The 14,512-nt window shown below is 37.5% G+C and overlaps 1 protein-coding gene across 3 annotated transcripts in view; it reads right to left on the bottom strand.

The window, feature by feature from the left end:
* Positions 1-10,355: 10,355 nt before the first annotated feature.
* LOC139182686 (uncharacterized) overlaps positions 10,356-14,512 on the bottom strand; it is a 472,105-nt gene continuing 467,948 nt past the window's right edge. For all 3 annotated transcript variants that reach the window (XM_070787653.1, XM_070787654.1, XM_070787655.1), the window contains one exon: positions 10,356-12,306. In XM_070787653.1, the coding sequence (XP_070643754.1) occupies positions 12,119-12,306 (188 nt within the window). In that variant the 3' untranslated portion in view covers positions 10,356-12,118. The remainder of the gene's footprint in view (positions 12,307-14,512) is intronic.

Raw genomic sequence — 14,512 nt, 5'->3', positions numbered from 1 at the left:
TCCTTTTGATAATTTAACAAACACAGAGAAATGATTTAATTTCTTTATTATTGTCTTATATAATCATGTAAAATTTCATACTGCTGTCTATGCATTACTTTAATTCCCATAACTTTTAATGTATGTATATGACACCACCCTTATGGCAGAAAGTGAAGAGGAACTAAAAAGCCTCTTGATGAAAGTAAAAGAGGAGAGTGAAAAAGTTGGCTTAAAGCTCAACATTCAGAAAACGAAGATCATGGCATCTGGTCCCATCACTTCATGGGAAATAGATGGGGAAACAGTGTCAGACTTTATTTTTCTGGGCTCCAAAATCACTACAGATGGTGACTGCAGCCATGAAATTAAAAGACGCTTACTCCTTGGAAGGAAAGTTATGACCAAGCTAGATAGCATATTCAAAAGCAGAGACATTACTTTGCCAACAAAGGTCCGTCTAGTCAAGGCTATGGTTTTTCCAGTAGTCATGTATGGATGTGAGAGTTGGACTGTGAAGAAGGCTGAGCACCGAAGAATTGATGCTTTTGAACTGTGGTGTTGGAGAAGACTCTTGAGAGTCCCTTGGACTGCAAGGAGATCCAACCAGTCCATTCTGAAGGAGATCAGCCCTGGGTGTTCTTTGGAAGGAATGATGCTAAAGCTGAAACTCCAGTACTTTGGCCACCTCATGCGAAGAGTTGACTCATTGGAAAAGACTCTGATGCTCTGAGGGGTTGGGGGGCAAGAGGAGAAGGGGACGACAGAGGATGAGATAGCTGGGTGGCATCACTGACTCAATGAACGTGAGTCTGAGTGAACTCTGGGAGTTGGTGATGGACAGGGAGGCCTGGCGTGCTGAGATTCATGGGGTCGCAAAGAGTCGGACATGACTGAGCGACTGATCTGATCTGATCTGATCTGATATTCTAATATTCTTCACTATACATTTAGAAATATTTTCCACTTTCTCTTGTGATTTTTCTTTGACCCATGGGTTTTTTGAAATTTTCTTGTTTAATTTTGGAAATACAATTTTCTTGGGAATCTTAGGGTTTTTTAATCTATAATCTGATTCTGTTATGGGCATACAATATACACAGTTAAGTTTGCTTTTAATTTCTTGATCCTTGCTTTTTGGTCCAGCATGTTGGCAAATATTCTTTGTGCACTTGAAAATAACAGTTGTATCAGTTCAGCTCAGTTCAGTCACTCAGTCGTGTCTAACTTTTTGTGACCCCATGAATCACAGCATGCCAGGCCTCCCTGTCCATCACCAACTCCCGGGGTTTACCCAAACTCGTGTCCATCGAATCGGTGATGCCATCCAGCCATCTCATCCTCTGTTGTCTCCTTTTCCTCCTGCCCCCAGTCCCTCCCAGCATCAGGGTCTTTTCCAATGAGTCAACTCTTCGCATGAGGTGGCCAAAGTATTGGAGTTTCAGCTTCAGCATCAGTCCTTCCAATGAACACCCAGGGCTGATCTCCTTTAAGATGGACTGGTTGGATCTCCTTGCAGTCCAAGGGACTCTCAAGAGTCTTCTCCAACACCACAGTTCAAAAGCATCAATTCTTCGGTGCTCAGCTTTCTTCACAGTCCAACTATCACATCCATACATGACCACTGGAAAAACCATAGCCTTGACTAGACGGACTTTTGTTGGCAAAGTAATGTCTCTGCTTTTGAATATGCTATCTAGGTTGGTCATAACTTTCCTTCCAAGGAGTAACCATCTTTTAATTTCATGGCTGCAGTCACCATCTGCAGTGATTTTGGAGCCCCCCAAAAATAAAGTCTGACACTGTTTCCCCTGTTTCCCCATCTATTTCCCATGAAGTGATGGGACCGGATGCCATGATCTTCGTTTTCTGAATGTTGACCTTTAAGCCAACTTTTTCACTCTCTACTTTCACTTTCATCAAGAGGCTTTTTGGTTCCTCTTCACTTTCTGCCATAAGGGTGGTGTCATCTGCATATCTGAGGTTATTGATATTTCTCCTGGCAATCTTGATTCCAGCTTGTGCTTCATCCAGCCCAGCGTTCCTCATGATGTACTCTGCATAAAAGTTAAATAAGCAGGGTGACAATATACAGCCTTGACGTACTCCTTTTCCTATTTGGAACCAGTCTGTCGTTCCATGTCCAGTTCTAACTGTTGTTTCCTGACCTGCATACAGGTTTCTCAAGAGGCAGGTCAGGTGGTCTGGTATTCCCTTCTCTTCCAGAATTTTCCACAGTTGTATAATAGGATATAATTATTAAAAAAAAAAAAAAAAAAAAAACAGCTAGGCCACCGTATGTGATCATTTTTCTAGTTACCTCTACTTATACCAACTTATTACCGTTTTATATCAGTTGATGAGATAATTCTGTTAAATATATCCTACTGTACTTGCATTTCACTTTCCTGATACAATTTTTGGCTTTACAGATATTGAGATTCCTTTATTATTCACCTACACAGACAGATTGTCATGTCTTCCTTATGAACTGACTCTTACCATTATACAGTGTACAATTTTATCTCAAAAAATACTCTTTGATATTATATATCAATGATCCCATAGTGGAAAATTTGATTGAATTTAAAAATGAGTCATAGAGTCAACAACAACAATTATATACTCTGTCTTGAAGACTATTTCACCTAATACTAATAGAACATTCTAAACCACTCAAGCTACTTGTTATATCATTGATCCTCTGTATCCCTGGTATCCACATCCTGGGATATAAAGGGCCAGGTATGTTATGCCATTTAATATAAGGGAGGGCCCTGGAACCATGTCCCTGAGAATGCTGAGGGATGACGGTATATTATTTCTTTTTAATCCATTTAGTTTGAACCCACCAGTGTCTTTATATCGTTTCTCCTCCACAGTATGTAACTCGGCCCTGCTTTTTTTCATTCTTACATTCTCTGCATTCTCTGGAGCATTTAGTCAATTAATTTTTTAAATTTAGGTATAATTAATATACAGTGTAAGTTCCAGGTGTACAACATGGTGAGTCACAATTTTTAAAGGATATGTTCCATTTATAGTTATTATAAAATATGCCTGTATTCCTTATGTTGTACTCTATGTCCTTGTAGCTTATTTATTTTATACATAGTACTTTGTACCCCACTGGCAACCACTAGTTTGTTCTCTGTATTTGTGAATTTGTTCTTTTTGTTATCCCCTGCAGGAGGGCAGGTTACATTAGTTTTACATTTAAGATTCCACAAATATATGTGATATCTTACCATATTTGCATTTCTTTGACTTACTTCACTCATCATAATATCCTTCAAGTGCATCCATGTTAGTGAAAATGGCAAAATTTCATTATTTTTCATGACTGTAGTATTCCATTTTATATATATATATATATATATATATATATATATATCTCTAACATCTTTATCCATTCATCTTTTGATGGACACTCAGGTTGCTTCCATGTCTTGGCAATTGCAAAAAATGCTGCTGAACATTGGGTGCAAATATCTTTTTGAATTAGTGGTTGGGTTGTTTTTTTTTTGGATATGTTACCTGGAGTGAAATCAAAGGGTCCATATAATAGTTCTTTTTTAGGCTTTTAAGAAGCTGGCACACTGTTTCCCATAGGGGTTATACCAATTCACATTCTCACCAACACTGTAGAAGTGTTCTTTTTGATGATAGCCATTCTGATGGTTATGAGATGATGCTGCATTCTGGTTTTGATTTGCATTTTGCAGACGATTCATGATTTTGAGCATCTCTTCAAATTTCATGATTTTTGAGCATACAGGCCACCTGTATGTCTTCTTTGGAAAAATATATATTCAGGTCATTTTCCCATTTGTTAATCAATTTGTTTGTTTCTTGTTGAGTTGTATGAGCTATTGATATATGTTGGGTATTAACTCTTTTTTTTTTAATTTTATTTTATTTTTAAACTTTACATAATTGTATTAGTTTTGCCAAATATCAAAATGAATCCACCACAGGTATACATGTGTTCCCCATCCTTAACCCTCCTCCCTCCTCCCTCCCCATGCCATCCCTCTGGGTCGTCCCAGTGCACGAGCCCCAAGCATCCAGTATCGTGCATCGAACCTGGACTGGCATCTCATTTCATACATGATATTTTACATGTTTCAATGCCATTCTCCCAAATCTTCCCACCCTCTCCCTCTCCCACAGAGTCCATAAGACTATTCTATACATCAGTGTCTCTTTTGCTGTCTCGTACACAGGGTTATTGTTACCCTTTTCTAAATTCCATATATATGCGTTAGTATACTGTATTGGTATTTTTCCTTCTGGCTTACTTCCCTCTGTATAATAGGCTCCAGTTTCATCCACCTCATTAGAACTGATTCAAATGTATTCTTTTTAATGGCTGAGTAATACTCCATTGTGTATATGTACCATTGCTTTCTTATCCATTCATCTGCTGATGGACATCTAGGTTGCTTCCATGTCCTGGCTATTATAAACAGTGCTGCGATGAACACTGGGGTACACATGTCTCTTTCCCTTCTGGTTTCCTCAGTGTGTATGCACAGCAGTGGGATTGCTGGGTCATAAGGCAGTTCTATTTCCAGTTTTTTAAGGAATCTCCACACTGTTCTCATAGTGGCTGTACTAGTTTGCATTCCCACCAACAGTGTAAGAGGGTTCCCTTTTCTCCACACCCTCTCCAGCATTTATTGCTTGTAGACTTTTGGGTCGCAGCCATTCTGACTGGCGTGAAATGGTACCTCATAGTGGTTTTGATTTGCATTTCTCTGATAATGAGTGATGTTGAGCATCTTTTCATGTGTTTGTTAGACATCTGTATGTCTTCTTTGGAGAAATGTCTATTTAGTTCTTTGGCCCATTTTTTGATTGGGTCATTTATTTTTCTGGAGTTGAGCTATAGGACTTGCTTGTATATTTTTGAGATTAGTTTTTTGTCAGTCACTTCATTTGCTATTATTTTCTCCCATTCTGAAGGCTGTCTTTTCACCTTGCTAATAGTTTCCTTTGATGTGCAGAAGCTTTTAAGGTTAATTAGGTCCCATTTGTTTATTTTTGCTTTTATTTCCAATATTCTGGGAGGTGGGTCCTAGAGGATCCTGCTGTGATGTATGTCAGAGAGTGTTTTGCCTATGTTCTCCTCTAGGAGTTTTATAGTTTCTGGTCTTAACGTTTAGATCTTTAATCCCACCATCACCCTAATACCAAAACCTGACAAAGATCCCACAAAAAAGAAAACTACAGGCCAACATCACTGATGAACATAGATGCAAAAATCCTTAACAAAATTCTAGCAATCAGAATCCAACAACACATTAAAAAGATCATACACCATGACCAAGTGGGCTATATCCCAGGGATGCAAGGATTCTTCAATATCCGCAAATCAATCAATGTAATACACCACATTAACAAATTGAAAAATAAAAACCATATGATTATCTCAACAGATGCAGAGAAAGCCTTTGACAAAATTCAACACCCATTTATGGGTATTAACTCTTTAATGATCATATAATTTGCAAGTATATTCGACCATACAGTAAATTGTCGTTTCGTTTTTTCAGTGGTTCATTTGCTGGCCGTGGAAAAGTGTTTAAGCTTAATTAAGTCTAATTTGTTCATATTTGCTCTTATTTCCTTTGCTTTAGGAGACAGATGGAAACATATTGGTATGATTTAAGTCAAAGAATATTCCAGCTATGTTTTCATCTAGGTCTTTTATGGTTTCTGGTCTTATATTTAGGTCTTTAATCCATTTTATTTTTTTATATGATGTTAAAGAGTATTGGAATTTCATTCTTTTACAAGTAGCTATCCAGTTTTCCCAGAAACACTTATTAAAGAGACTGTCTTTTCTCCATTGTATATTCTTGCCTCCTTTGTCATAGATTAATTGACGACATGTGCGTGAGTTTATTTCTGGACTCCCTATCCTGTTCTATTGATCTATATGTCTGTTTCTGTGCCAGTATCCTACTATTCTGATTAGCGTAGCTTTGTATTATATTCTGAGGCCAGGAAGATGATTCTTTAATCTCTGTTCTTCTTTCTCAAGATTGTTTTGGCTATTCAGATTCTTTTGTGCTTCCATGCAAAATTTTAAAGTATTCTAGTCCTGTGAAAAATGTCATTGGTATTTTGATAGGGATTGCATTTAGTCTGTGAATGGCCTTGGGTAATATAGTCATTTTAACAATATCGTTTCTTCCAATCCAAATACATGATATACCTTTCCATCTCTTTGTGTTGTCATCAATTTCTTTTATCAGTGTTTTATAGTTTTCCAAGTAAATATTCTACCTCCTTAGATAGATTTATTCCTGGGTATGATATTCTTTTTGATGCAGTCAGGTCAGATCAGATCAGTTGCTCAGTCATGTCTGACTCTTTGTGACCCCATGGACTGCAGCATGCCAGGCCTCCCTGTCCATCACCAACTCCCGGAGTTCACTGAGACTCACGTCCATCGAGTTAGTGATGCCATCCAGCCATCTCATCCTCTGTCATCCCCTTCTCCTCCTGTCCCCAATCCCTCCCAGCATCAGAGTCTTTTCCAATGAGTCAACTCTTCGCATGAGGTGGCCAAAGTACTGGAGTTTCAGCTTTAGCATCATTCCTTCCAAAGAAATCCCAGGGCTGATCTCCTTCAGAATGGACTGGTTGGATCTCCTTGCAGTCCAAGGGACTCTCAAGAGTCTTCTCCAACACCACACTTCAAAAGCATCAATTCTTTGGTGCTCAGCCTTCTTCACAGTCCAACTCTCACATCCATACATGACCACAGGAAAAACCATAGCCTTGACTAGATGGACCTTTGTTGGCAAAGTAATGTCTCTGCTTTTGAATATGCTATCTAGGTTGGTCATAACTTTCCTTCCAAGGAGTAAGCATCTTTTAATTTCATGGCTGCAGTAAAAATCTGTAGATTTTGGAGCCCAGAAAAATAAAGTCTGACACTGTTTCTACTGTTTCCCCATCTATTTCCCATGAAGTGATGGGACCGGATGCCATGATCTTCGTTTTCTGAATGTTGAGCTTTAAGCCAACTTTTTCACTCTCCTCTTTCACTTTCATCAAGAGGCTTTTTAGTTCCTCTTCACTTTCTGCCATAAGGGTGGTGTCATCTGCATATCTGAGGTTATTGATATTTCCTCCCGGCAATCTTGATTCCAGCTTGTGTTTCTTCCAGTCCAGCGTTTCTCATGATGTACTCTGCATAGAAGTTAAATAAGCAGGGTGACAATATACAGCCTTGATGTACTCCTTTTCCTATTTGGAACCAGTCTGTCGTTCCATGTCCAGTTGTTTCCTGACCTGCATACAGATTTCTCAAGAGGCAGATCAGGTGGTCTGGTATTCCCATCTCTTTCAGAATTTTCCACAGTTTATTGTGATCCACACAGTCAAAGGCTTTGGCATAGTCAATAAACCAGAATTAGATATTTTTCTGGAACTCTCTTGCTTTTTCCATGATCCAGCGGATGTTGGCAATTCGATCTCTGGTTCCTCTTCCTTTTCTAAAACCAGCTTGAACATCAGGAATGGTAGGTGTCAAATGGTGTATAAAAATGCAACACACTTCTACATATTAATTTTGTGTCCAGCAATTCTAATGAATTTATTGATTAGCTTTAGTCGTTTTCTAGTGGCATCTTTAGGATTTTCTATGTGTAGTATCACACCATCTGCCAACATTGATAGTTTTATGTTTTCTTTTCCAATTTTGTTTCCTTTTATTTGTTTTCCTTGTCTGAGTGCTCTGGCTAGAACTTCCAAGACTATGTCCAATAAAATTTTGAGAGTAGGCATCTTTGTATTGTTCCTGATCTTAAAGGAAATTCTTTCATCTTTTCATTGCTGAGATGTTAGCCATGGCCTTGTCATACGTGACCTTTGTTATGTTAGGTATGTTCCCTCTATGCCCACTTTCTCGAGAGTTTTTATCATAAATAGATGGTGAGTTTTGTCAAAAGACTTTTTCTATTGAAATGATAAGATTTTCATTATTCAGTTTGTTAGTGTGGTATATCACATTGATTTGTGAATATTGAAAAACCCTTGCATCCCAGAGATAAATTCCACTTGATCATGGTGTATGATTCATGTGTTTTTGGATTTAGTTTGCTACCATCTTGTTGAAGAAATTTGCATCTATGTTCACCAGTGATATTGAAATGTAACATTCGTCTTTTGTGATATCTGTGTCTGATTTTAGTACCGGGGTGATGTTGGTCTTATAGAAGTAGTTAGGACATATTCCTTCTACTGAAATTTTTGGCATAGTTTCAGAAGGATAAATGTTAACTGTATTCTAAATGTTTGCTTGAATTCACCTGTGAAGCCATCTGGTCCATTATTTTTAGTTTGCTGCTCTGGACATTACAATATATATTCTTAATTTCTCAAAGTGCATGGAGTCATATGTCCCTAATTATTCTGTGTCAGTAATTTAGAATTTCCCTGCTTATTGTGAATTTTATAGAGACTCATATTCTAAATTGGTTAAACTCTAACTTCAAGCTCTCTTTTCAGCTGCAGGCCAAATCTCAGTTAAATGCATTTTCTTCTAAGTGCACTACTTTGAGTAGACCACACACACAGATGATTCAAAAGGCAGTAAAAAACTTTAGTAGTCATTAAACACAGACTTTGGGGTTCCCCTCCTTGGGCTTCTTCATTTAAAGGATTCCCAGCCATTTCATTTGATAGGACTTCTCTAGTGGCTCAGATGGTAAGGAATCTGCCTGCAGTGCAGGAGGCATGGCCTCAGTCCCTGGGTTGGGAAGATCTCCTGGAAAAGGAAATGGCAACCCACTCCAGTATTCTTGCCTGGAGAATCCCATGGACAGAGGAGCCTGGCAGGCTACAGTCCATGGGTCACAAAGAGTCAGATACGACTGAGTGACTATCACTTTCACTTTAAGACTACCATAAACTTTTTCTCCAGTTCCTCACACCACCCCACACCATCAAGAATCATGGTTTACCTGCATTTTAATTACACACAAGTGTGTAACTCAACAAAGACTGGTCTTTTTCCAAGTTTTAACTTCTCTCCAAAATCTTCCTATCTTTATTCAGTCTCTAGAATCTCGATGTTGTTAATTTTGGCATGCTTTTGAACTGTGGTGTTGGAGAAGACTCTTGAGAGTCCCTTGGACTGCAAGGAGATCCAACCAGTCCATTCTGAAGGAGATCAGCCCTGGGATTTCTTTGAAAGGAATGATGCTAAAGCTGAAACTCCAGTACTTTGGCTACCTCATGCGAAGAGTTGACTCATTGGAAAAGACTCTGATACTGGGAGGGATTGGGGGCAGGAGGAGAAGGGGACGACAGAGGATGAGATGGCTGGATGGCATCACTGACTCAATGGACGTGGGTCTGGGTGAACTCCAGGAGTTGGTGATGGACAGGGAGGCCTGGCGTGCTGCGATTCATGGGGTCGCAAAGAGTCGGACATGACTGAGCGACTGATGTGATCTGATCTGATTTTATTATTTTCTCTAAGGAAAGGCCTCCTATTAGGAGCTTATTCTTACATTACTTTTTTGAAATGTGCAATGCTGTTTTCTTTTACAGTGCCTCGTACTCTGGATTTGATTAACTGTCCCCTCATGGTTCTTTAGAGTGGCAAAGAACTCACCTGCTAATGCAGGAGATGTAAGAAATGTGAGTTTGATCCCTGGGCCAGGAATATCCCACAGACAGGGGAGCCTGGTGGGCTACAGTCCTTTGAGTCACAAAAAGTTGGGCACAACTGAAGCTACTTAGCACACAGCACACAGTTCTTTATTCCTCTATCCTTTGTACTTAAATGGATATGTATTTAAAAGTTTCATTACTTTTAGCTTAATATTTGGTAAGAATAATTTCTATGTTCTTATTATATCATACAGAGAATAATTTCAGATGTATGTCTGTAACTGATGCTATGATGATTAAGGTGGTCACTGCCAGATCTCTCTATTGCAAACACAAAATTTTTCCTTGGTAAGACATAAGTAACCTGCTGTGTTATATTTTGGCACTCTGCCATATTGTGTCTCCAATAACATCTCTTTGAACATTCTTGCCTGAATTGGTTAGTACAGTGGAAATGATAAAATGATGGTTTTCCTAATTATAGTTCACTAGTTGATGTGTACTGATAGATTTTTTTTTTTTTTTTAAATAATGCGAGAAGTAGAGTTTTTAATTACAGGGGAAAGGTCTACTACAGAGAGCCCAGAAGAGAGCAGGTTCAAGAGCTAGTCTCAGGACATATTTATAAGGGCACTGGCAATGAATATAAGGAGTTTTAGACCATATGCTTAGCACAGAGACCAGAACCTGAGAGCAGTCTAAGGCTGCAAAATCAGCCTAGAAATTTGAGTGAAGCCAGTTGCCAGTTATTTAGATTTTAGACACTAATTTGCATTCTACATACCTAAGCCTGAAATTGTAATAAAAAGTCAGCTCTTTTAAGAGTTTGAAAATTGTGATGAAGCAATACCAAATAAAACATTGGACTGTTTTGGTAAGCATATGTCTAAACATCCTGTGTATTTTATTGAGTAAGCACAGATATTTTAGGCACTGCTAAACAAAAAGAAAAAGAAAAAAATTTGAGAGAGAGACAGAGATGAAGAAAATGTATTCTAATGGGCCTTAAAGTATGCCAGGGAAATCAAAGTAAATTGATATGATAAACTGTTTGTAATTTACTCTGTGTGTGTATATATATGTGTGTATTTATGTTTAGAATGTCTCCATAGTGGGAGACTTTGGGAGTCATCTAAATCACAATGCATTTGATATCTGATGGAGGCACTGAGTTATAACTGGCTGAAAATTTCTCAAAAGACACTCTGTTCCAAGGGGGCAATCTGTCTTACCTTTAGGTGGTCTAGGTAGTCTAGCTCCTTGTATTAGATATAAAATCCATCGCTCTGTAGCATTAACATACTTATTCAGTTTCAAACAAACATATATTGAACACCTACTATATTATAGTGTGCTGATTGAAGTAATAGGTACTCTGTATTATGAGAACAATTACTATAAGAAGACAGCCCTTTAAATATTTGATCTGTGAGGATTTCCATGCAGACAGTAACTTGCATAGAGATGCCATGGAAAAAACAATGAAGGATTATTTAGTTTTCAAGAAAATATATATACATTTATTAATAATTATATTTATCATGATGTGGGAATTTCAGTGGAGTTGCTTTTATGGGGACTCTTTATCATAACCATTTATGTTTAAATTATTTTAATTTTCATAACTTAGAAATCAGTAGAAAGAATGAATTCCCTTTTATCCTTGATTCTTTGTCTACCAGTTACAAGTGAAATTAAGGCTCTAATATAATATTTACATTATTTAAACCAAATATATACGTATATTCATTGAATGTCGATATATAAAGATACACAGGAATGCCAAGCTTCAGTAAGGACTACAATTATTAGCAGTCTTGCCTTCTGCAGCAGTGCTGAGTGCTGGCTGGCTGTGGATACTTCTCCATTGTTGAATGACCTCCCACTGCATTTAATTTGAATGTTGTTCTGACAGCTTTAATCAACCATAAAACATTACCAGCAGAAAACAGACTAAAACCTTCAGATGGTTTGCCTAAGTATTCAATATTGTCATAAACATTAAGCTTTGTTTTTAATGTTCACTCTTCCCCTACATCAACCCCAGTTATACTTTCCAAATAAAATTGAGCTACACAATACAGAGCTTGGTAGAACATGATTAATTAACATCCACTTCCTCCGACAATAGGATCTTCCTCTTCAGAAAGGGAAATATTTCTGCTGAACAAATTAGGCGGGGGAACCTCTCTCATTAAATAAGAAGGTATATAAATTTAGCACTCAGTATTCAAATGGAAAATACATTCCTGATGGTATATTGACTACTCCCAATTGAAATATTATACAAAAGCAATAGGACTAAAAGATCAGGCAAGAATTCCATTATGCTTCATTTCCATTAAGTCAGACAGCTAAGTGTGCTTGACAAAGGTGCATTTGTGTGGGCTCTATCTCCACATACCAGGTAGCTAACTGTCATGAGCAGCTTAAAGAAGTCTGACACACTGAAACCACTATGCCCCAGAAGAGTGCTGGGATCCTTTTCTTTAGCCATTGAATATTAAGAAGGTCCTTTCATTGGTAGCAGTGTACACCGGAGACAGTTCACACTCGCAGCTCTGCAGAGAATGGCATTCCAGAAGTCTGCTTTTCTGCTGATAGCTCTGATTGTCTTTGGTGTTGGATATGCAAACAGAGGAGTGGCATACGTGGCTAGGAAGTGTTCAGAATCAGACCCCACGGGCAGACCTGAAACAGAAGCAAGGACACTTGATGCTTCAGTGATTTGAGAGCGGGCTACAGCCACATGTCTATTTGTGTGAGACGCATAAAACCCCTTCAGGTGCTTAAGCTTCAATAAACCCAAACCTCTCCAGTTATCTTTGTGTCACAGACACTGAACACAATGCCCGGCTCAGTATTTTTTTTTTTTTTTTTTTACTCTTATTGAGACTTTCCATCACCGTTCAGTTCAGTTCAGTTCAGTTGCTCAGTCATGTCCGACTCTTTGCGACCCCATAAATTGCAGCATGCCAGGCCTCCCTGTCCATCACCAACTCCCGGAGTTCACTCAGACTCATGTCCATCGAGTCAGTGATGCCATCCAGCCATCTCATCCTCTGTCGTCCCCTTCTCCTCCTGTCCCCAATCCCTCCCAGCATGAGTCTTTTCCAGTGAGTCAACTCTTTGCATGAGGTGGCCAAAGTACTGGAGTTTCAGCTTTAGCATCATTCCTTCCAAAGAAATCCCAGGGCTGATCTCCTTCAGAATGGACTGGTTGGATCTCCTTGCAGTCCAAGGGACTCTCAAGAGTCTTCTCCAACACCGCACTTCAAAAGCATCAATTCTTCAGCGCTCAGCCTTCTTCACAGTCCAACTCTCACATCCATACATGCCCACAGGAAAAACCATAGCCTTGACTAGATGGACCTTATTTAATTTAGAAACTGTTTATAATATCTGAATTACTTTCAGATATATATAGAAAATGTTTTTTTAATCTCTTTTATGTTACTTAATATAGAGTATTTAACTTTATTTGGGTAAACATAACTCCAAGGTTATAAAAAAAATTCATAACAGTTGAAATAGAGCTTTTACCACATCAGTGAAGGAAAGGCTGACCAAAAAATGAGGGGCTACGTTCAGTAATAGAGATTTTGATGATGAATGTTTACTAAATCAGCTCTTTTTTTAACCCTCAACTTAGTTTATCATTAATAGTCCAGTTTATGTAGGTTTATATCTTATACTTTGTCAACTACATAAACAGGAGAGATATGTATAATTACAAGTAAAACATGTTATGAAGTTATGAAATTCTTTTTATCCCTTTGTTTTAAACTTCCCTCCAAATACATTTTAAACTGTATTTTCTAATAAGATGTACATCAGTTCTACTTCTCACCCATTCCTAATCAATTCTCTCATTTTCAACTCTAATCTTTCTAAAATTTTTAGAAAGAAAGTAACAAATAAAAACCTAAAAGTCACCTAAAACATTCCCTATAAAAGTGTGGGTAGTGAAATTTATAGTATACATTTAATAAGTCAGTGAATATTAATAAGTCAATGTAGGGTTAATAGTGTAATGCACATAATATATGCACTATAGATCTCATATAATGCTATCCTATATTTTCTTTTTGATAAGCAACATTTTTCATTTAAAAATATGTCCTGAACATTACTTCATGTCACTAAATATCCTACAAAAAAACATCAATACCATTTATTATATTAATATACCTATACCTAATTTCATATAACCAGTCAACTAAGGGAAAGTTAGATGGAACATTAAAGGTTAAAATAAGACTTTCAGGGGGAAAAAAAAACACAAACCCTACCAGACTGGTGACAATCTTATGATGTGCAGTACAAAAACAGAGTTGATCTAGATCCAGATTTCCATTTCCTATTCTGAATCATGAGTTTTTAGAAACTTTCTGTTTTGGTCAGGTGAGTTTGAATGACTACTCTCAGAGTTGATTACAAATTTCTAAATACCACTCTCACCTATGGTTACCATGTCTGCTTCCCTATTAACCTAAAATAATTTAAATAAAAAACAATTCAAGCATTGCTGTTTTGTATCACCAAAATAACTGAAGCATTTTATAGTATATAGAGTTTTACCTTAGCTCTCAAATTTGTCATCTTTCACTAATTATGTGAGAACATTTAAAAGAAGAATTGAACCCTGCTTAAACCCTCAGCCACTTAGTAACTCTTATATTTTTTCATTATTTATAAAAAATTTAAGTAGATGGTAAATGTTTAAAATAGTATTCTCCATCTGATTCAAATTGCAATTTTTGTTGGGTAAACTTTTCCAATTATAATTTTGGTGTATTTAACTTTATTTTTTCACTATAAACCAATTTTCTTAAAGATCTGGGTATTAGATGTGCTCATACCTGCAATAATCATGCTTTTTTATCTTTATGTCTCA

This window comes from Bos indicus, chromosome 4 (assembly GCF_029378745.1).
Source record: "Bos indicus isolate NIAB-ARS_2022 breed Sahiwal x Tharparkar chromosome 4, NIAB-ARS_B.indTharparkar_mat_pri_1.0, whole genome shotgun sequence".
Taxonomy (NCBI): Eukaryota; Metazoa; Chordata; class Mammalia; order Artiodactyla; family Bovidae; genus Bos; species Bos indicus.
This window is presented reverse-complemented; position numbering and strand designations above follow the sequence as displayed.